Source organism: Nanorana parkeri, unplaced genomic scaffold, assembly GCF_000935625.1.
Source record: "Nanorana parkeri isolate BGI_ZX_2015 unplaced genomic scaffold, ASM93562v1 scaffold860, whole genome shotgun sequence".
Classification (NCBI taxonomy): domain Eukaryota; kingdom Metazoa; phylum Chordata; class Amphibia; order Anura; family Dicroglossidae; genus Nanorana; species Nanorana parkeri.
This window is the reverse complement of record NW_017307128.1, coordinates 559,528-583,730: the sequence shown is the minus strand read 5'-3', so window position 1 is coordinate 583,730 and position 24,203 is coordinate 559,528. Positions and strand designations below refer to the sequence as shown.

The following is a 24,203-nucleotide window of genomic DNA, read 5'->3' as shown; positions in this document are numbered from 1 at the left end:
GTTGTCCCAGTTACTTTACCTGGGCTATCGGATTAGAGTATAGGACCTGTAACCATACTAGAAAGGATTCTCCAAAACCCCATTTGTGTAGGATATAGTGGAGGTAGTCCCAGGAGATAGAATTGAATGCCCTCTGTAGATCTAGTGATAACAGGAAACCTGGGATGTTACGAGACTTGAGGACATGGATCAGGTGGATTATTTTGCGGATATTATCTCCTGCCTGTCTACCAGGGATAAAGCCCACTTGGTCCCTATGGACGATATTGGGGAGTATTGAATTGAGATGTGTGGCGAGGATTTTAGTTAGAATTTTGATATCAACGTTCAGTAAAGATATGGGCCGATAGTTATTGGGGTCTAGTGTGTCTTTGTCAGGTTTGGGAATCATGGATACGTAGGCTAGGAGTGAGGAGGGGTGCAATGTTTGGCCCTGTCTGAGGGAGTTGAACAGTGCGGCCAGTTTAGGTGCCAGGAGGGGAGCCAGTTTTTTTTATAGTATAGGGCCGAAAAGCCATCAGGGCCAGGGGCTTTAGATGGTTTGAGGTGCTTAATAGCCAGAAGTATTTATTCAGTGGTTACCTCGGAGCTGAGGTGGTCCAAGTCATCCCGTTTGATCTGTGGGAGTACAACATCTTGTAAGATATCGTCTGCCTTCTCAGCGCTAAAGGTGCGAGATTTAGAATAGAGAGAGGTGAGGTTTTCTTGGAAGGATGCTATTTGGGGCATGGTCTGACCATGGGACTGCTTTAATTTTAGCCGATGTAAAGTGATTTAGGCAACGTTGGGGAGTAAAGACATGGTCTATTCTACAAAAAATCTGGTGTGGGTTAGAGTTAAATGTAAAATCCCTAGCCGCCGGGTTCAATTCCCGCCACACATCTACTAGGCGGTGGTCATTCAGTAGAGTGAGAAAGGCGGAGTTAGCTAAGGGCACGTTCCTATTCTGGCCTGGGTCTTGTGCTTTTTTGGTTTTATCCGCATTGGGTAAATAACTAGATTGGAATCCCCGGCCAGAAATATAAGGCCCTTGGCATGATGTGCCACTGTTTGAAATAAGTGGGATAAAAATCTGAGTTGATGGGCATTAGGGGTATAGTAGTTGACAAAAGTCACCTCTACATCAAATAGGGTGCCAACCAGGATGATGTAGCGGCCCGTGGGGTCAGCTATTTCGGTGTGGCATATAAAGGGTAGAGACCGTCTGAAGGCTATTAGGACCCCCCTCTTCTTTTCAGTAAAGTTAGCGCAGTGAAAGCTGGGGAAGTGCTTATGGAGGTAACGTGGACAGGAGGTCTTCGAAAATCTCGTTTCCTGCAGGCATGCAACATCTGTATGGCATGAGGAATAATACGAAAATGCTTTATGACGTTTCGATGGTGAATTGAACCCCTGGACATTGTGGGATAGTAGTGTAAACTTGCCATTGGTAGGGTGGAGGAGAACTTGCCTCACCTATAGCAGCCGCACAGTGGAGTGGAGGGCAGGAGATGGTGTAGCACGGAAGTTGAACCGGAGGAGTCATCACTATAGGGGACCCAAAAAGAGGGCAGGGACAGGTTGGGGAAGGATCTTCAATAGAGGAAAGAATACAGGTTAAGACAGACAAAGACAAAACAATCAAACAAAACAGTTTTAACCGTCCTTGGAGGTCGGCGGAACAAGCCAGGCGAGGGGGAAAACCACTTACTCTGCCTGTCTTCGTGGGGGGCGCGATCCCACCGATCCCCAGGGAAAGCAATCAAACAGTACACCTTAGTAAAGCTAAAGATTTTTAAAAGTCACGGGTAGGAATGCATATAACACTGCTTCGGATCAGCTACAGGGCAGGAGCGGAACACGGGTTGCTCAAGGTAGCCACCGCACCTGCATGCTTGCATATATAACAGTGGAGCCCGGACGGAGCCTCTAATAAACAGCAGATAAACAAACTATCGAACGATTCAACTTGCAGGTGCAGTGGCGGTAGAGCAACTTAAAAGGAAAAATAGACCATGAGCTGTATAACGGCAGTCCTTAAACCGGTCCAACATTGCCATCTCACCGGCTGACATTTCCAGGAGGTCGTCGGGCGAAATCCTGAGGAAGAAGGGGGTTAAACTCAAAGCGATAAGTGAGACCCTCAGGCCGGATCAAAAAGGTGAGGGCTGTCCCCCCTCGTTTTCTGCAAAGCGGCTCTCATCTTCTGCTTCTTTTCCCAGATCGGAGTTGGCAAGGCTGGGCGCTGGCTATCCCCCGATGGGGTAGAGGTCAGCTGGGAGGTGGATAGAAGGAATAGGCTAACCAGAATCTTGCGAAGTTCATCCGGCGTGTTTGCAGTAAACGGTCCATCTTTGTGACTAAACATCACTTTAAAGGGGAATCCCCATCTGTATGGAATGTTATTTTCTCTTAGGATAGCAAGGAACCGTTTCATATCCCTGCGTTTTTGAATGGTAGTTGGGGACAGGTCCACAAAGATTTGATATGGGTGCCCCTGGAACTGTAGGTCCCGGCGATCACGCGCGGCGTGCAGGATGGCTTCTTTCGTTTTGTAGTATGTAAATTTAATGATGATGTCTCTCGGTGGGCCATCACGGCGCTTTTGGGCCAATGCCCTGTGTATACAGTCAAATTCAAGGCGTTCTATCGGTACTGACGGAACCGGTTCCTGGAAAAGGGCTGTAACTGAGGAGGTTAGGTCCTCTATAAACTCAGGCAGTCCCCTGATCCGCAGGTTACCACGTCTGGCCCTGTTCTCCAGGTCCTCCATTTTATCCAATGCCACTGTCAGTTTGTCAGAGAAGGAATCCATCTCTTTCTCCTGTGATTCAATTACAGTGATCACGTTATCCATTTTCTGTTCCTGAACTTGCCTCACCTATAGCAGCCGCACAGTGGAGTGGAGGGCAGGAGATGGTGTAGCACGGAAGTTGAACCGGAGGAGTCATCACTATAGGGGACCCAAAAAGAGGGCAGGGACAGGTTGGGGAAGGATCTTCAATAGAGGAAAGAATACAGGTTAAGACAGACAAAGACAAAACAATCAAACAAAACAGTTTTAACCGTCCTTGGAGGTCGGCGGAACAAGCCAGGCGAGGGGGAAAACCACTTACTCTGCCTGTCTTCGTGGGGGGCGCGATCCCACCGATCCCCAGGGAAAGCAATCAAACAGTACACCTTAGTAAAGCTAAAGATTTTTAAAAGTCACGGGTAGGAATGCATATAACACTGCTTCGGATCAGCTACAGGGCAGGAGCGGAACACGGGTTGCTCAAGGTAGCCACCGCACCTGCATGCTTGCATATATAACAGTGGAGCCCGGACGGAGCCTCTAATAAACAGCAGATAAACAAACTATCGAACGATTCAACTTGCAGGTGCAGTGGCGGTAGAGCAACTTAAAAGGAAAAATAGACCATGAGCTGTATAACGGCAGTCCTTAAACCGGTCCAACATTGCCATCTCACCGGCTGACATTTCCAGGAGGTCGTCGGGCGAAATCCTGAGGAAGAAGGGGGTTAAACTCAAAGCGATAAGTGAGACCCTCAGGCCGGATCAAAAAGGTGAGGGCTGTCCCCCCTCGTTTTCTGCAAAGCGGCTCTCATCTTCTGCTTCTTTTCCCAGATCGGAGTTGGCAAGGCTGGGCGCTGGCTATCCCCCGATGGGGTAGAGGTCAGCTGGGAGGTGGATAGAAGGAATAGGCTAACCAGAATCTTGCGAAGTTCATCCGGCGTGTTTGCAGTAAACGGTCCATCTTTGTGACTAAACATCACTTTAAAGGGGAATCCCCATCTGTATGGAATGTTATTTTCTCTTAGGATAGCAAGGAACCGTTTCATATCCCTGCGTTTTTGAATGGTAGTTGGGGACAGGTCCACAAAGATTTGATATGGGTGCCCCTGGAACTGTAGGTCCCGGCGATCACGCGCGGCGTGCAGGATGGCTTCTTTCGTTTTGTAGTATGTAAATTTAATGATGATGTCTCTCGGTGGGCCATCACGGCGCTTTTGGGCCAATGCCCTGTGTATACAGTCAAATTCAAGGCGTTCTATCGGTACTGACGGAACCGGTTCCTGGAAAAGGGCTGTAACTGAGGAGGTTAGGTCCTCTATAAACTCAGGCAGTCCCCTGATCCGCAGGTTACCACGTCTGGCCCTGTTCTCCAGGTCCTCCATTTTATCCAATGCCACTGTCAGTTTGTCAGAGAAGGAATCCATCTCTTTCTCCTGTGATTCAATTACAGTGATCACGTTATCCATTTTCTGTTCCAACATATCTGTGCGGGCCCCAATCTCTCTAATCTCCCTGGTCAGTGTGGCTGCCAGCTTGCTAGTAGCTGCTGATAGTTCCGTTTGTAACATGCTGAAGAACTTGTCAAGCAGGGCGGCATCTCTGTCACTCTCATGGGTTTCCACTGGGGTGAGGGGCAAGCTGTCCAGTGAAGAGGAGTCAAATACCTCAGGTGCAGCTGCTTTGGCTGCACATGTCCCCTCACGGCGTGGTGTGTCCGCCATCTTGGGCTCCCTTCTCCCTCTGCTGAATCGGGGCTCCTTTTGCCGTCGGCTGCGTCGCATCCCACCGCTTCAGCGCTCGGTTAGCGTGCCCAATGTCTCCTGACTAAGGGGCGGAAGACTGCACATGTGTGGTGTGCTTTCGTTGGCTTTGTGGTGCCTTCCTGCGGATCGAGTGTGCGGAGCTCGCTTAGACCGCGGCCATCTTGGTCAGCGGCTCACCACGCCCCCTCGACATCTATATTTTTTTACAATTCTTTTTAAGGTTTGCTATTTGAATGGGAACACATAAAATATCCCTCATGTGCTACATGGATGATCCAGGTCTGTGGCTTTGAAGTACTGAAGCTGATGAAAGCCAGGCAAGTGGCATTTTCAGATGAAAGCCAGCAACTGCAGTCTACATATTTCTGTCTTGACAAGTGTGTTTTACAGTTAACCTCTTATGAGAGGAATATAGGACTGCCATTGCTGAAAACATGAATATTCTAGTTACCTGGCTATTGTGTTGATCCCCTGACATCTGAGGCCCAGAACAATTTTGCAGATCAGAAAAGGCGCCAATCCTAAAATTGCTGTTTTGTGTTCTGGTAAAACAGGTGCGGCAAAGGGGTAGGGCTCTTCATGATACAACACAAAGGAGGTCAGAATACTTGAAGCAAAAATGTCCTGCATGTTGCTACGGTTCTTTGAGAGTGCATAGGATATCACTGCTTATTGTTGCCTGTTACTAACCTTTTATTCTTTCCACAGATCTATGGGCGTCCCAGACAAAGAGCCTGCATCCAGTTTCCCAAAGCAGAATACCAACAATCCTCCTGATATGTCTGGCTGGAATCCATTTGGGGATGACAACTTCTCCAAATTAACAGAGGAAGAGCTACTGGACAGGGAATTTGACCTACTAAGATCAAGTAAGGGACAATTGAAGGCTTATTTTGCTTCACAATAAATTGGACATACAGAACTGTCAGCCAGAGATTGTTTTGGCTCATGGACCACAGTTAGACTCCAAACTTCTTTCTACGTGTCTGAGGGGCAACATTGTGTCCGGATTAAGGGAAAAACAAAATCTGCAAGGAACAACCATTGACGACAGTGTAACTGTGAGGGCATTACATAAATACATGATAAACTATAATGTGTCCTGCTTGTCCTCTGCTGCATATTATTTTCATGGGTTGTGTCGGACCAGTGATGCCCTTTGACGATGCTTGAAAGAAGAGTTGGTCCTTTTTCACATTATGTTAATGTTTGTAATGTCCATTTAATATGCGTCTGCCTGTAAGAGTCGCTTTCTTGTTTCCAAAAACATGGTTAAATAAACCTGTTCATATCATTCTCTGTTTGTTTTGCTTAAATGTGCTAAAACCATTTACTTCCATCCTATTCTCTCAGCTGCTTTAAGCAAGCTTGCACAAACTTCCACAGATTGGAAGTCTCTTTATGTAAGGCGGAACCTGCCTTTTTGTATTTACTAGAGATGAGCGAATTATCAAAAGACCACTCTACAATAAAAGAAACCACCGGTGCTGCCAAAAAGATGATGCAGCAAAGCTGGTAGGCAATTATGTGGAACTTTGCCACACAGTTGTAAAATTGGTTCTGAACAGACTTAAGGAAATAAGAATGACACCATCAGCACTTTTACTCTACAGCATCTGGGATTTTTTTTTTCTGATTCTTGAAGCTGCACAGTGGATACATGGGTGACTGTTTAATCCCAGTTTTATCCATAGTTCAGTCTTTTTTTTAGGATTTTTGTTAAAAGGCATACATATTTTTTCTTTTACTTTGTAAATAGATAACTGTTACGGAAGACCCCTTCACTTATTAACACGCCAGGTAGTAGAACTTATTTGCGCTCACTTTTACTGGGTTCAGTTCCACTGCTGAGCTGATACCAGTCAGTATGCCCTTAAGATGGGAGCCATGTCCATGGCTGTGAGAATCTTGCAATGCCTCATGGAATTTGTAGTTCCACCACAGCTGGAGTTTGGCTACCCCTGATGTAGGGTAACTGGTGCATGAGAGTGCCATTCAAATCACTTTCTTCGTGAGTACGTTTCATATAGTGGTTTGTCTCACATTTCTTCTCCTGCACCACATTTTTTCGGACACTGTTGCTATCAGGCTCATGTTTTGAGAGAGGGTGCCCTGCTCAAGACCCAACTTAAATCGCTTGTCCAAAATTGACAGGCTTATGAGTTATCAGCATAACAGGTCTGCATGTTCATGAACATCTTCCTATACCAGCCTTTATTCTTCCTGTTCCAGGCTGGTATACTTAAGGGAAGTGGAGTTACACCAAGAAAAACAACACCATTGTGTTGGGAATTCTCCACAAATATCCTCTGACCATGAATGAGCCAGATCTAATCAAAAATCTTTAACCAGGGACATTTATTCGCTCATCTTTAGTACTCACTAACCAAACTACACCCATATGCATGATACTGTCCTTTCTATGTCTCAAAGTTCATTCCTAAAGTCTAACATTGATAGATATGTGCAGATGCCAAAAGTTACTTTCTTAATCAATGTATACTATAATGTCTTTACATTGTTTATTTATAACCTTTAATTAAAAAATATTGTAAACATTTGTGTTATTGCTAGTGTCAGAAATGTACCATTGCACATATATATCCATAGTTTAGATTTTGCTCAGTTGTAGCAAGGCAAAAAGAGCCCACAGAATATTTTTTTCTGTCTATAGTTTTGAATCCACGTTTCCTTTATTGACTAGTAACTGCCACTGTGACAAAATATGCTTACCCTTGTGACAACTGGCAGTTGCTAGATAGAACCCAATAATGTAAGCCAACTATCAGGAGCACCAGCTTATTGGGTAAGCTTGACAAACAACCAATCTGTTCAACCATCACAAGTCACATGCATAGAAACCCTTTGGTAGAGAACTGCTGAAGATACCTAAAGATAATATTATTCTTGTTTTGTTGTAGAGATTTTTAGAAGTTTGATAATTGGACTGTGAATTAGGTAAAAAAGAACACACTTCAGACTAAAGCTGGCCTTACACTGAATGAATTACGCACAGTTGGTGCCCCTGTCAGCACTCTTCTACCCGGCATCATTTGATCAGAAAATCAAAAGAAGCCGGATGGAAAATCTTTGAGAGAACAGTGATGGCAGCGGATCAGCTGCCTTCACTATTCAAGTATTGTGACAGCGGCACACCCACCGCTGTCAGAAAAGGGCGCTGCGGTAGACTCGTCCATCAATACTGTTTAGCATGCATGGATGAATCTTTAATATTTAAAAAAAAATATATAGCATTTTATGGCCAGCTTAAGGAACAAGGATGGACATTTACCTGACCTTCCTGAAAATGTGTAGCTGATTAAAAACTGTAAATATAAGGTTTGCATATTCTTTAAAATTAATAAAAGTGTATAAGGTAAGAGCACGCATGCATCCACGACAAACACAGAATGTCCCATTATGGCGGTCCGCATTAAAAGAAATGTTACCAATTTTGGTTGCTGGAAAAATGTAACGAAAGGACAACATTTAATGCAATTCATTACCAAGAAGAATGAACGGATTGCATTTTTCTATTAAGTGATTATCATGTAATGCAGTAGTGAAAATCAGGTATTCCCCAATAATAATCAATCGGCTTGAGTGTTCTGCTTTGTAAGATGAAAATTTGATTGTTTCGAACTGTCATTTATGCCTGTGAGTACCCTGTATCAAGACACAAAATATGTGTGCTTTTTCAATTCCTTTAGTCACACATTGTTCTCTGTTTTATTTAACAACTTAGTGTATGGCTAGCTAAAACTTAGTATAGTAGGAACGGTTTAGCTGTGTCCCTGCTGGAAATATTTACTCTCTTAATATGTCCTGATGAACATGATTACAGAAACAGAAAGTGATGGGAAATCCAAAATTACAGTTGTCACCAGAACAGTAGATGAGGGTAATTCTCTTGCTCGGCTTCCTGTTCTATCCCTGGGACAGGAAGAGAAGAGCGATCTCCTCAATGGGAGAACACAGACAGTATAAAACAAGTTGACAGGAGTTTTAACCACCTTTTAACCTTTACATGCTCTATCCAGAGTAGAAAAAAGTTTTGGTTCTACATGCAGTTTATGGACATCATGACAAAAAAAATGATTTACTCTTGGTATCAGTGGGTTGCTTTTGCATTGATTTCCTCATTTCCTGTTGTGTTGATCATTACTTATAGTGCTTATACACTATAGTGCTTATACACTAGTGCTTATACACTGCTTGGCCCCCAAAAAAGTAACACCTGCATTTAGCTAAGCAAATGAGTAAGAGCTTTAGGGGTTGCTTCAGTTGGTCAGGTCCAAGTTCACCAACATTATGTGCCCAACGCCTGCCTACCTGAATATATTGAATGACCAGGTTTTTCCATCGATGGATTTTCTATTTCCTGATGGCACAGGCATATTCCAAGATGACAATGCTAGGATTCATTGGAATCAAATTTTGAAAGAGTGGTTCAGGGAGCATGAGACATCATTTCCACACATGGATTGTCCACCACAGAGTCCAGACTTAAACCCCATTCAGAATCTTTGGGATGTGCTGGAGAAGACTTTACGCAGTGGTCCGACTCTCCGATCATCACTATACAAGATCTTGGGGAAAAATGAATGCAACTCTGGATGGAAATAAATGTTGTGACATTGCATAAGCTTATTGAAATGATGCCACGGTGAATGTGTGTTGTAATCAAAGATAAACGTTATCCATATGAAAAATATGCTAGTAAAGGCATACACTGTCAACTACCACAGTTCATAGTATATGGATTATATACCTTAATACAATATTAAAATCAAAACTTAACCAATATAGAAAATATGAGGGAACAAAAAAAATTGGTCTTACACAGGCACAAGATGGTGTTGAGGCCTCAATTTTCCCTACTCATGTAGTTTCAGCCCAGGAAATCGTTCTTCATTCCTTGAGCTGGCTACAGTTTATCAGAAAGAGATCTCTTGTAGCCACTATGTCCATTAAGAAGTCTAAAGCTGGCCATACACTATTTCGAATTTTGCTCAGTTTTTGATTAATTTCTTCAAGAACTGGTCTAAGTTTGCACAGTGGGTGCCGCTGTCGGCACCCTTTAACCCAGTATCCCTTGATCAGTTGATCAAAGTCAGAACACAATAAAGAGAACGGGAGATTCCTCCATCAACGCTCCTAAGCGTTGATGGAGGAATCTAATATTTTCTTTGTTCAGCCCGCAGTTTGAATGAGCAAAATATTAACAGAGTATGGCCAGCTTATCTGTCATTCTCAATGATTAGGAGAACCCGCTTCTGTTTCCACCATTTCTCTGTGGCTTAGACAGACCACCTTTCAAGCTTGTGGTCTTAAGGATCAGGTTCCACCCCTTCCTGTCAAGGTGCACTATGCTAAATCTGTGAGTGCTTCTTGGGCTTTGCAGTATCAAGCAACTGTTTCCCAGATTTACTAGCCTGTCACCTGGCATTCTACATGCATGTTTTTGCAAGTCCTACCAAGTGGATGTCCAGGCTTAATCTTATGCCAGCTTCTGGTGTGAGGCCCTGTAGATGGCTCTTTTGAGTTGCGGGCAGTCCCAAGTTCTGTTGTTTCTTTGTATGGGCCTGTTGGTGTTTAGTTGCTGTTGCTCACCTTTCAGTTGTACTGCTTTTGGATGCCCGACATTCTTTAAATTGCAGTGTCCGCCAATGAACAAAAAGTAAATGGGATTTTTGAACTTATGGTAAAATCAATTTCTTAAAGTTAATTGAAGGACACAGCTCCCACCCCTCTGTGTTTATGGATATGCACTTGGTACTGCTTTACTTATACTGAACCAGCCCTCAGTTTTTTCTGTTTGTCTAATCTTCCTGAAGGCAGCAGTATACCTAACAGTCTCTGAACTCCTATGTGTCTCAATGAGCTCTGCGAAATGGATTTTACGGAAAGTACAAAAATCCCAATTTGCAAACATTGAGGCTAAATCAAGGTTGACCATAAACGTGGTGAGAAGAGATGTGTTTGTTCTCAAATGAGTAGCTGCAATGCCAGGAGCCACAACAATTTTCACACAACAGTGACAGTAGGGTGCACACAATATTTCTTCTACACTCACAGAGCTAATTTCCTACAAGTTGGCTTGTAGAAAGGCCCCTTGAATCCTTACCTGATTACCTAAAGCAAAAAACTGTCAATAAAAGACCCAAGACCCAACTATAGGGTTTATTAAACAATGTTTTAATAGAAATATGAAAAGAAACAAAAATAGTCCAGTAAAGGAAACATCCACCTTCAAAAACTTTCAAAGATTTTGATGAACTTATAAGGGGTACCCTGACTTCAAATTATACATGAATTAGCCTAAATTAAGTTTGCCTAATTCAAACTTTAGGTATCCTCTTCCAACCAAAATGCTAAATCCACAAAAAAAATATTTTGACTTTATTATAAAAATACATTGCAACTTAAAAGTTAATAAGATTAAAATACTCAGACCACATCATTTGAAATACACTATATTGCCAAAAGTATTGGGACACCCCTCCAAATCATTGGGTTCAGGTGTTCAAATCACCTCCATCACCACAGGTGTATAAAATCAAGCACCTAGGCATGCAGACTGCTTCTACAAACATTTGTGAAAGAATGGGTTGCTCTCAGGAGCTTAGTGAATTCAAACGTGGTACCGTGATAGGTTGCCACCTGTGCAAAAAGTCCATCCGTGAAATTTCCTTACTACTCACTACTGCAGAGTCAATAGCTGCAGACCTCCAAACTTCGTGTGGCCTTCAGATGGGCACAACAACAGTGTGTAGAGAGCTTCATGGAATAGGCATCCAAGCCTTACATCACCAAGTGCAATGCAAAGCGTCAGATGCAGTGGTGTAAAGCATGCCGCCACTGGACTCTAGAGAAGTGGAGACATGTTCTCTGGAGTGACTAATCACGCTTCTGTGTCTGGCAATCCGATGGACGTGTCTGGGTTTGGCGGTTGCCAGGAGAACAGTACTTGCCTGACTGCATTGTGCCAAGTATAAAGTTTGGTGGAGGGGGGATTATGGTGTGGGGTTGTTTTTCAGGGGTTGGGCTTGGCCCCTTAGTTCCAGTGAAGGGAACTCTTAAGGCATCAGCATACCAAGATATTTTGGACAATTTCATGCTCCCAACTTTGTAGGAACAGTTTGGGATGGCCCCTTCCTGTTCCAACATGACTGCGCACCAGTGCACAAAGCAAGGTCCATAAAGACATGGATGAGCGAGTTTGGTGTGGAAGAACTTGACTGGCCTGCACAGAGTCCTGACCTCAACCTGATAGAACACCTTTGGGATGAATTAGAGCGAAGACTGTGAGCCAGGCCTTCTCGTCCAACATCAGTACCTGACCTCACAAATGCGCTTCTAGAAGAATAGTCAAACATTCCTATAGACACACTCCTAAACCTTGTGGACGCCTTCCCAGAAGTGTTGAAACTGTTATAGCGGTAAAGGGTGGGCCAACTCAATATTGAACCCTACGGACTAAGACTGGGATGCCATTAACGTTCATGTGTGTGTAAAGGCAGGCATCCTAATACTTTTGGCAATATAGTGTATATCTTTCTGTATATAGCACATAATACCATCAAATATACTAGCTCAATAAATGCTGTAAATAACTCATTTGTAATAATGCATTTAGCTATAGTATCGAGTAGTCTGTGAATTCCAGCAAATATACAATTCCTGACAAACCAAATGTCAATGTAATAAAAAATTTGCAGAGCCATTCAGCCACTAGATGGAGCTGAGATCATAGGAAATACTAATTTCTTGTGATCCTCCTCGCTATGTAGAGGCAATAATGTGGTATTTTCCTTGTATTATGTTTGACCTGGAAAGAAAACAAACTGCAATGCTTTTATGGAAATATCTTTTGGACAGCTGAGATAAAACTGCAACTTTTTGGTAAGTCGCATCAGCTCTTCGTTCACAGACAAAAACATTAAAAGAGAACTATGGGGTAAGTGTTTTTCTCCATAGTTCTCTTTAGGGTCACGGGAGGACATATACTAACCACCTCCTGTGAGCCAAAGCTCAATATATAGCGGACTATTGCCCGCGGTATACTGAGAGCGCCACAGCCGGGACGGATTCCGAGTATACTGTCTGTATCCACCCAGCTGCGTGAGTGACAGCTGGCTCTGCCTATCTAGAGGCAGAGCCAGCTGTGCCCGCCCCATCCACCGTCCATCCTCCACTCAGTGCTGGAGGATAGGAGAGGGGAAGGGGGAGGGGGAATGCCTGCGGGGAGCAATGACAGACAGTCACCTCTCTCTGCAGGTAGATGATTGGAAAGTGAGCGAGCGACGGTATGTGTTCGCTTCCTTCCCGATCAATAGAGCCAACGTGTGACAGCTTCTGTGTCACAGGTCGGCTCTACCTATGAGGATGAGTGGAAATCACTCACCTCATAGTTCTCCTTTAAGCTTTCAAAAGAAAAGAGCACCATACCTACTGTGAAATATAGAGGTGACTTTTTATGTTTTGGGGCTGCTTTGCTGTGTATGGCATGGAGCGCCTTCAGTCTGTGCAGGGCACTTTGAATTCTAGAGGTAATTGTACTGTCTAGTGTCAAAAGGTTCTCTCTCAGTTATAGGTTATTGTAGGCCATGGCTCTCCAACAGGATAATGACCTGTAACACACAGCTAAAAGCACCCAAGTATGGCTAAGAACGAAACATTGGACTATTCTAAAGTAGCCTTCTATGAACCCTGATCTAAATCCTATTAAACATCTGTTGAAAGAGCTGAAATAGGCAGCCTTCAAATCTATAAAAGTTGGAGCAGTTTGCTCATGAAGAGTGAGCCAAATTACCAGATGGCAGGTGCAGAAGTCTCAATAAGATCAACAGAAATCACTTCTTTGCAGTGATTTGTCTGTAATGGTTGTGTAACAGAATATTAGGTTAAGGATCCTGTCATCATTGTCCATGACAATTTTTATTTGTTGTATTCTGTTGATTCAAAAATCAAAACCAAAGTATGATTTTTATTAAACTTGGAATGAACAATGATGGATGTCAATTACTTTAGTCAGTTTCAAGTTATTTCAGAAAAAAATGTGGCTTCTGTTTTCCTGGAAGGGTACCAACAAACTTCTCCACATTTGTATGTAAGTATAAACAAAGTAGGGCTTATATACAAAGTATATACAAAGTAGGGACAGGAGGGCTTTTAGGAAAACATTTATTTCATTGTGATTTACATGGGCATATGATGTTTTACAAGCTGGGAGTGTAGCTTATGGGTGCAAAGTGTTAAATAATCCTTAACTTTGCAAGCAAATTTGAGCAGCATATACTTTAAAATCCAAAATAGCTTTGTAGACAGACTGTGAGAAACAAGATTCTCTGGTCTGATGAAACTAAGATTGAACTGTTTGGCCTCAATTCTAAACGTTATGTCTGGAGGAAACCAGGCACCTCTCATCACCTGCGCAATACCCTCACAACAGTGAAGCATGGTGGTGGCAGCATCATGCTCTGGGTGTGTTTTTTTAGCAGCAGGGACTGGGAGACTGATGAGGATTGAGGAAAAGCTGAATGGAGCAAAATACAGAGATATCCTCAATGAAAACCTGCTCTACAGCGCTTAGAAACTCAGACTGGGCCAAAGGTTCACCTTGCAACATGACAACAATCCTAAGCACACAGCCAAGACAACATAGGAGTGGCTTAGGGACAACTCTGAATGTCCTACAGTGGCCCAGCCATAGCCCTTACTTGAACCCTATTGAACATCTCTGGAGAGACCTGAAAATGGCTGTCCACCGATGGTCCCCATACAACCTGACTGAGCATGAGAGGATTTGCAAAGAATGGCAGAAAATCCCCCCAATCCAGGTGTGCAAAGCTTGTCGCGTCATACTCCAGGCTGTAATTGCTGTCAAAGGTGCTTTAACAAAGTACTGAGTAAAGGTTATGAATACTTAAGTACATGTGATATTTGTTTTTTCTTCTTAATGCATTCTCAAACATTTCTAAAATTCTGTTTTCACTTTGTCATAATGGGGTCCTGAGTGTAGATTAATGAGGAAAAAACCAAGAATTTAAACAACTATAGTATCAGGCTGTAACATAACAAATCTGAAAAAAAGTGAAAGGCGTCTGAATACTTGCTAAATGCACTGTATAGTAAGGGGGGCAGGCTTAACTGGTATTGGCAGCAGTAATACATGCATGAGACAGACACCCAGGAACAGAAGCAGGTTTGTCCAATACAACGTAAACTCAACAGGGTGCTGCTTAATGGGTTCCACAAAATAAACAGGCAGCCCTGGTACATTTTTAGTGTTCTGCCTGAAGTCGGCCTTTTTACCCAGCAGCAGGTTCTCACACCAGAGAAGGTCAAAGAGTATTGTTTATGAAGTGCTAGTGCATGTAGATTATAAAGGTTCCTTTTTTATTCTCCGAATGGTTTTGCTCCCTTTTCTGAACGCCAGCATTATTTTATTTTTTTATAGTGCAGTTATTCCAAGTTCAGTTATGACTGTGTAATATACTTAAATTACTGAAATGCAAATTGCACTGAAGAATTGCAGTGAATACCTAGGAAAGTGTAGAAATCAAATCTGCTCTTTGCACTTAATGCCCACATGATGGCAGCAAAAGACGCGCATTTTCAGGGAATGTACCAGCAGTTATTTCTTTTGTAGCATCACAGTTTTCCCCTATGCAGATCATTAGAGTTTGTGGTCTTTTGTGGGCAGTAGCTTTTACGATAGCAAGGGAGTAAATAAATGACGTACAACTCAAAATGATAGAATATAGAATATTTTCTTACAAAATATTTTTACTTAAAGTATATGTAAAGCCGTTTTGGATAGACTGGGGAAGAGTTAAACTCTGTTTCTTGCTGTCTTTGTCACTCCCTTTCTGCTGATGACCATTGTCAACAAGACAGAAACCAATTGGAAATCTTAAATTTTACAGTTGTCATAAAAAAATCTTACAATGGTGACTGGTGTTCTGGTTATTACTGTCTAAGATGGGAATTTCCCTTACTTTGCATAGATTTCTTCTCACTTCCTATTGGGTTTCTAAACAGGATGTGAAAATAAATTTCCCAAGAAGGACAGAAATAGCAAAAAATAACCTAACTGGGGTTTTAATTCTTCCCTACCCTATACAAATGGCTGCACTTTTAACCCTTGTTACTTTGATTGTTGCCACAACTTGGAAAGAGCATGCATTTTCTTAGTTTTAGCTATAAGTATACTTGTAACTCTCTTTGTGGTACAATTTTGGATAGCATAGCAGAGGATTAAAAGCTCTATCAGGTTTTATATTGCTGTATGGGTTCCTATTGGGTTTCCACTGTCATTTGAGATTGTGCAAGGCTGTATTCTGCAGCATTGGTGAGCTGTTGAGCATAGGGTGGAGGAGAGGTAGCTGCAGGCAGAAGGAGCCCCTAACACCCAGAAATGTCAGAACTTGTCAAAACAGTAGAGCAGATTGCTCTGAAATGGGGGCACATATTGATTCAAGAAAGCAGCAAAAGGAAGTACTCCATTACTATTTTTACCTGATGGAATTTTCCTGCATTGTTAGGAGTAATTATAGTGCCTCTGTCTTAGTCTGCTGTACTAGGTGCTTCTTTAAAAATAATTTGAGGGTTTGCATACTAAAGTTGTCATGCCTGAGGACAGTTGGAAAAAACGTTAAGGGCAGGTTCACACCATTTTCTGGACCAGATCCGGAAGGCACTGCATTGCGTCTTTGCCGCATTTGGATATTTTTAAAATTATTTTTTCTTTTTTTGCTTAAAATAGTCTTACAGGTGCGTTCCAGTGCGTTTGTATGCAGCTCTATGCATTCACGTGCATTCCAGACCAGACAAAATAGGACAAGCAGTATTTTTCTGGTCTGGAACGGACTGCACTGGTGTGAATAGAGACCAGAAATAGCCTAGGGATACATTAGGATGCATTTTGGTTCCGGAGACAATCTGGTCTGGTCTGGAGATGATCCGGACATGGTGTGAATGGGCCCTAAACCCTAATGATAACTTTATAGGCTATTTTACAGTGTTTTATCCTGTTGTTGTGTTATCTGGTGTTGTTGTTATCACACATTGTTTTCACACATCACTATTCTGCCCATCACTTTATTGTCATTTAACTCAATTGGCCACAAATTGCACCAAGCTGTGGCTGAATGAACTACTGAACCTCACAAAATGTATTTGAATGGGAGTCAAAATCTAGTCAACATGAATATACTCTAAATAGTAAGTCATTGCAGGTCAATAAGCAAAAGTAGGTGCATGCAAATTAGATGTGGATCTCATTTCTGGACTTTCTGAAAATTCAGTTAATCCTATTAAATTATCTATTTCAAGTTATATAAAATCACCCCTAGCTCATTGTCATCTCATATGTTAATTCTCCTTTTTTTTAAAGTTACACTATTTGCTCGAAGTCTGCATTGCGATCATTTAAAAATGTTCAAAAATATTTTCTGTAATGCTTTCTTGCATTAGTTTTTTATGAATTAAATCAGCACTGTAAATAACTATTTGGTTGCTTTCATGTTTTAAGTGTACATATTTAATTAAGTAAGGTAGTGTGCCTATAAATTTGAACTCCGTATCTAAAAACTTTCTAAAAGTCTTATTGCTAAAGTATCCCATTTGAAAGTGGATGTATAGTGTTTTAATATATGTCCTTATTATTGTAAGCAATTAAATTTTTTTTGTTATATATGAAATATTGCATATGAATATTTCATATTTACCACAGTTGATGGTAAGCTCCAAGCAAAACGGTACCTTTTCAAAGTGTCATGAACCAGTACTGTAATGCTTTGTACATCTCCTTAAAAAAAAATCAGTGATGTCTCAGATTCGACTCCTAAAAAAAAAAAGCCATTATTCACAACCCCATGTAGTAAAACATGATCAATATAGTTTTATTTATCAGTAAGAAATTAGATTTGTGTTGGCCACACACGTATCGATATGATTCAATTCAGTTGACCATTTAATGCAACTAAACTTATCAAATTGAATACAAATCACAAATCAAAGATCCTCCAATAAATTGTGTTACTAAGTTCTAGTGATGGAATTTTGTTTATCACTTTAAATTGAATAAATATTTGCATGTGTGTCTAAGAATTGATAATAATAATAAAGATTAAAGCAGAACTCCGGAAACATTTTTAAATAACCTTTGCAATGGGGCTAGCCCCGCACTACAAGGGTTAAGTGCTCGTTTGTGTCTAGGTGCTAAAATAACAAAGATATACTCACTAATCTGTCACAACGCTTCCTCAAGCCTGTCCCTTCCTCTGCAGCAGATTGGAATGTTCCTCAGCATCCTCCGGTCTATGCACTGTGTATAGACCTGATGATTTACTGGACCTTACACCACTGCAGAGGAGGCGGAGAGACATTTCAAGGACCGGTCTAAGAAGAAGTCGGCTTGGAGTGTTGGGTGAATTTTACTTTGGGTTTTTTTTTAACCTAGACAAAACTGTTAACCCTTGCAGTACGGGTTGATAAAAGAAATTCCTGGAGGTCTGCTTTAATTAAACAATAGTTTTTAATAGGTCATTCAGATTTATGACCAATACATAGTATTGCTATCAGTAAATTCAAAGTGTGGACCAATATTGTGTGTGTGTTGCATTGTTCCATATTTGAATTGATCGATGAATCACTTGTGTGTGATTTGTTGGTACTTAGATCACGAATTGCTACATGTATGGCCACCATTAGGTTGATTTAGTGAAATTTAGTGAATGATTATGCACACTTGCAGTGCTTCCTGAACTTCCTGGTTCACTGAAAAATTTCGCTTGTTGCCTGGATGAATTGTTCAGATTAAAATTTTAGCATTCTTTCCATAAATTCCACTTTTCAATTGTTTACATTTTATTTTGATATGACTTTTACCTTTTTACTTGCCTGATGTTGCAAATGTATGGCTAATAGCCATCTGTACGTTTAACAAGTTAAATCAGGTTCCTTAAAATGTATTTCTGCATTTGCAGCCAAATTGGGAAAACACCTATTTTATACTGTATTTGTTACATATTTCTCATGCACACAGCATAACTTAACTTTTTTTTAAATTGCTGCTTGTACAATACATGCTCTATTTTGAAAGAGAAGAGGGGCTGGGCAGGTTTATGTTAACATAATTAACTCTATATATACTGTGCTGGTGGATCTCATTATCCGTTGTAAATTACATAGTTACATAGTAGGTGAGGTTGAATAAAGACACAGGTCGATCAGGTTCAACCTATATATATCTATCACATAGTTTCATAGTAGGTAAGGTTGAATAAGGTCCATCAGGTTCAACCTAGTGTATGGTGTGTGTGTGTGTGTGTGTGTAATGCTAGGAATTTCCATAACCCTGTATGTTTTGTGAACTGAGGCACTCATCCAAGTGTTTTTTTTAAGCATTTTTCTCCTGCTGATACATCCATCTGTGGAAGTGATTTCCTAATTTTTACCACTATTTAAGTAAAACACCCCTTACGCAGTTTAAGATTATACCTCATCCCTCCAACTTCATATTGTGCCCTCGCGTCTTCATCAAGGTACTTGGTTTTAGTAATGCATTCCCAATACTTCAGTCCCCATTGATGAGTTTGCAAACTGTGATCATGTCACCTCTTAAGCGCCTCTTTTCTAAGGAGAACAATCCTAATGTTTGTAGAAGTTCTTGATAACTCAGAACCTCCATCCCCCTTATTAATTTGGTTGCCCTTCTCTGAAAATTTTCTAGCTCATGGACATCCCACCTAAGGATTGGTGACCAGAGTTGAACCATGTACTCAAGAAGGGGCCTTACCAGTGTTTTGTAAAGTGGGTAAATGATATTTCTATTCCATTAATAAATCCCTCTTTTAGTTGAAGATGATATACGACTAGCTTTATTAGCTGCAGCTTGGCACTGCATGCTATCACTGAGTCTGTGGTCTATAAGGACCCCAAGCTCTTTCTCCATTTTCTGCAGCGAAACCCCTCTCAAGGTGTTTTCAGCATGCGTGTTCTTAGCTCCCAATTACATTATAAATTAAAGTTCAAATACATTCGAACAATTTTTGTCCTTACAAAGAGTTAAAGATTTAAACGAGTTCTGTGTGAATGAGGGGAATCTGTCTGCCCCTATTCTTTTTATGGAGACAGCCAGAGTTTCCTGACACTTGGAAATTGAGAGAGAGGCTTACACAGTCCTGCTACACAGATACATCTAAAAGGTAAGAAATATTTTAAAAACTGTTTGGGTATTTTGTATGAATGGGAACACATAACAAACATATTGTGAGGATTCCTTAAATTTTGCTGCAAAAGTGGAAATGCACTTTGAAGCTGAACTCCAGTCCTACCTACAGTCTTACACCGCTGTACAGGATCCTCTCCTGTACCTAAATTCCTTGCTCTGATTTTACTGCACACTGTGAGCTTCTGACAAAAGCTAAGAGAAGGGAACGAAGGAGTTTAAAAAAAAAAGGGTAACCTAAAATTCCAACTCCAAATTTTAGGGTTCAAATAAATTAGGGTTAAGTAAAAAAAATGTAATAAAGGCAGCAGAATCATGTTTTTGGTACAAAATATTTTTTTTGAATATGGTGCAACGAACAAGAAGGAACATACTGTATAAACTATATTTAATAAGTTTACATACAAACAATTGTGAAAAACATTTGCTAAATAAACACATAAAACTGTCTTATTAAGGGAAGTTCACTAGGGGTCTGGCTTTTTAAAGGAAGTTCACTAGGGGTAATAAAGGGGTAAATAATGCAATTGTAGCTATCGTTCATAAATAAATGCAGATAAGGGACGAGCTGTCAAAGTGATCGCGCAATCCTGCAAAGAGAGAACACTTCAGAGCTCCTCAGCAGCTGGGCGTTGTGATCTGTTTTACAGAGCTGACAGCTGTCACATCAATTTAATGGAGTGCTGGTGGTTACACAGGGAGAGCAATGATCTCCCAGTGTAATTTACAGGAATGAGCTGCCTGAGCTGTCAGTTTGAAAGCCGCCCACCTCAGATACGCCCCACACACACCATGCCTAAGACAAGTGCCTCTTCTGGCTCAGCTTGACCCTGCCAAGAGTTTAGTTTTAAATTACACTTGCATCAGTTTACAGAGATTAGCATGTACTATAAAATAATCTCACAAAAAATGCACCTGTGACATTTTTTATTTTTATTTATTGCGTGTACTGCTTTATTGAGATTTCCCGAAAGAATCCACAATAAATAAACATACACAGGATGTTGGAGGTCCAGTGAAATCACCCACTGCAAAACCAATTAAGACCTATAAAATAATTCTGGACATTATTTACGTTGGGAATTATGTACTTGACCACACTGAATTGGCCGGGTGGACTCTATGAGTAGACATATATGAGCAATAAATGTATATTTACATTTATTCTCATGACAAGAGAGACTTGGTTACTGCTGTATGAAAGCTAGCTTTATTTGTGCATATGGGGATGTTTCCCTTCCAATGTGATAAGCTATATATTGCCATTATGGATGATATTTGCTAAATACAAGTCATGGTGGAATTGAAGCATTATGCCTAAATTTACTGTAGGATATGACAGCTAGATTATTGTTCTAGGAGATATGTTGTCCTAGATTGTTCACTTCTCCTGCCTTCTCCAAACTCTTCACCCTTTTGGCCCTGTAAAATACATTGTATCAATTTTGTCTGTTTAATGCATAAAAACCGCAGACAAAAGTATGCAAATAAGCAAAAAAGCATGTTAAAGATACACTATTCCTCTGTAATATGAAACCAATTAGGGCTCCCTGATTTTTTCCTTTTGAAACTTCTATTTTGAAATATTTAAATCTTTTGTCAACAAATAATTGTAATGCTTTCTACTATCTTTTTTGGCAAATCTTTTTGGATCTACTAATTAGCAGATCAGAAACTGTGAAGACCAATTTATGCATTCTATCATTTTTTTTGCTACCATTTTTTTGTTGTATGTCCTCTTTTCAGATGTCTTTTAACATATTTACCTGCATGCCTCCATTTTTATTTTATTTTTTTGTTGTTTAATATTTCTTTTTGCAGATAAAATCGAGGAGGGCAGAACATCCACCACTGCCATCCCTGCCTCGCAGAATAAACATTCAGAGGATGCATTTGGTTCTGTTCCATTTATTTCTGCTTCAGGCAAGTTCATTTGTTGAATACAATGGGCAAATGCATGTAATTAAGTTTGTTACTAAAATAAGCCTAATGCACTTACATTCCTGTTATAGTAATATTAATTTTAATACTCAAAAGCTTTTTACATTAGGATCTGAAATTAGGATAATAAAAAGGCATTGTACCCTAAAATCCAGCTAACCTAACTATTAGTTTGCTATGTAGCCAGATGCAAGTGGTTACATAAACTATCAATATCTATAATAGTCATATCAGCTGCTTCAACTTTAGGTGCATAGCACACTGAAAGTTGTGCTGCTGGCAGCTACCCAACAGCAGCAGAATTACTGGGGTACAGTTGCCATATTGCCCCATCAAAATCTCTCCCATGCTGGCAGAATCTTGATAGCTAGCGAGGAAGCAGCAGTGTAGCAACATCTCACTGACTTGGCTAGTAAAGGAACTACATCATAAGAGAAGGCAAGGGGCTTTTAGAAGGGACCTCAAAGTGAATTTGTACTAACCTCCTGGTCTTCAAAGTGGCAACAGGATATAAGTGCAGAAATCCAGAGAACCTTGAAAATCTTCTCAGCTGCTTGAGTTCCCAAAGAACCCCAAATCCCAGAGTGCAATACCAAATGCAAATACCAACATCCTATCAAAAAGCTATAGTTTTCTCTGACCCCCCTAACTGCCTGTGTCTCATGAATGCCTCATCAATATAATGAACTGCCTCACTGATCTGTCATGACGGGTGGGTGGATGCAGGGCCAGGCACCCAGCTTTATACTAGTAGTTAGTACTTGCAAAATTTGCGATCCCAGGGTACTTGCAAAAGTTAGCCACTTGAAGTCCGGGGTGTTAAACCCCCTTCCCATCCAGGCCATTTTTCAGTATTCTGTGCTGTGGTACTTTGACTGACATTTGTTCCGTTAGGGGGGATAACATTTGTTCTGTTAGGGGGATAACAATCCCCCTATATAATAGCAAAGGCACACTGACAGGTCCTCTTTATGGAGACATTTGGGGTCTCTAGGACCCCTAATGTCACCTGGGGACCCAGAAAGAAGCTGATGAAGCAGATGACTGACAGGTGAATGTGGACGTGATGTAATGCATATCACTTCTGCATTCACAGCACGGAGGGAGGTCAGCAAAGAGGAGGATGCTGAACTCCCTCTCAGCTTACTTCCTGATGCCTAACAAATCACCCCATACAACCGATCGGCGGCTATGGAGCCGCTGATCGGTTGTATGTGAAACAGCCGGTAACAGCTGTGCAGAACGGACGGGTTTTACCTGCCTGTGCACTAGCAGGAAAAAAATGCCGCCTGGAGACGGCAACCCGCAAATGCGAGTCTGCCGTCCGTCCGTTTTTTCTCAACGGGCGGACAGCAGGAGGTTAATGAAGTGGTGTGCTGGCATATCTATCATTAACATGATATGATTATAGGTAACATATAACATGATTATCATAGGTATTGTTTGAAAGGAAACCTGCGCTGAGAGAAATATGCAGACTCCTATTGCTGATCTGTCTTTCTGAAAAAGTTACTGAACTAAAACAATTATGCACATGAGATGTTCTGACTCCACACTTTAGGTCGGTGACTTAACTGTAAGCTAATTACAGCCAGACCATTAGCATTAATAGAAGGAGGTGAGCAAAACAATCTATTTATGCCTCTAAGCTCAGGATTCCTTTACCAGCCTAAAACAGGAGTAAATATTTGACTATTAATTGAAAGTAATATTATTAATCACGGTTTTTATGTGAAGCTGCCTATGGACAGTAGAGAGCAGTCTAATGTGATGTTGCAACCAGCCTGAGACATAAGTAGAACATTTATGTTTAGGTGAGTGGTGCCAGGAGGGCGAGAAGACACCTGCAGCTTCATCCGCAATTACAATCCGTTTTCTTATCTAAGGGGGGTTTTCAGTAGTCTGTTAATATATACAGACCTCAGGAGTTTTTCCTAAACCGATTTTTTTCTTATTTTTATTAGTAGTAAATCGTACAAAATATAGTACTTGGAACATCAATAATATGAAAAAAAATGTGGACTTTATTATTAAAGCTGAACTACAGGCAGTTATAAAAGGCATAAAATAATGCAGTAATGTTTTCATACACATCTAAAAACCTCCCTACTATCACATTGTTAAAAAATGGGGAGAAGGTGGATGCCTATTTTTTCGAATGTGCCCCACTAATCTCTGCCTACTGGGTCATCCTCAGATGGCTCAGTGTGCCGAGTCGTTCTGAGCGTCTTGGTACCTTGTGATTGCTGTGATGACTAATCACAGCAGTTACATGTTACTGTTTACTTGGAAGATCCCTCTACTTCCCCTTACATCAAAGAAGGAGAGGAATTGTAATTTGTGAAGCTGCTGACTCATTTATTCATTCTTACTGACTGAGATTTTTTTTTTTTTACTTTTTCAGTCGCTGCCTTTCCAGTGAAAAAAAAGCATTGCAAAAAATAAATGATGTACATTATATATTTTTATATATATATATGTGTATG

General features: G+C 41.0%; 1 protein-coding gene across 1 annotated transcript in view; it reads left to right on the top strand.

The window, feature by feature from the left end:
- Positions 1–24,203, top strand: part of BMP2K (BMP2 inducible kinase) — a 153,169-nt gene that overhangs the window by 123,063 nt on the left and 5,903 nt on the right. The window contains exons 17-18 of the mRNA XM_018565573.1: positions 5,247–5,407; positions 21,598–21,699. Coding sequence (XP_018421075.1) covers positions 5,247–5,407; positions 21,598–21,699 — 263 coding nt within the window. The remainder of the gene's footprint in view (positions 1–5,246; positions 5,408–21,597; positions 21,700–24,203) is intronic.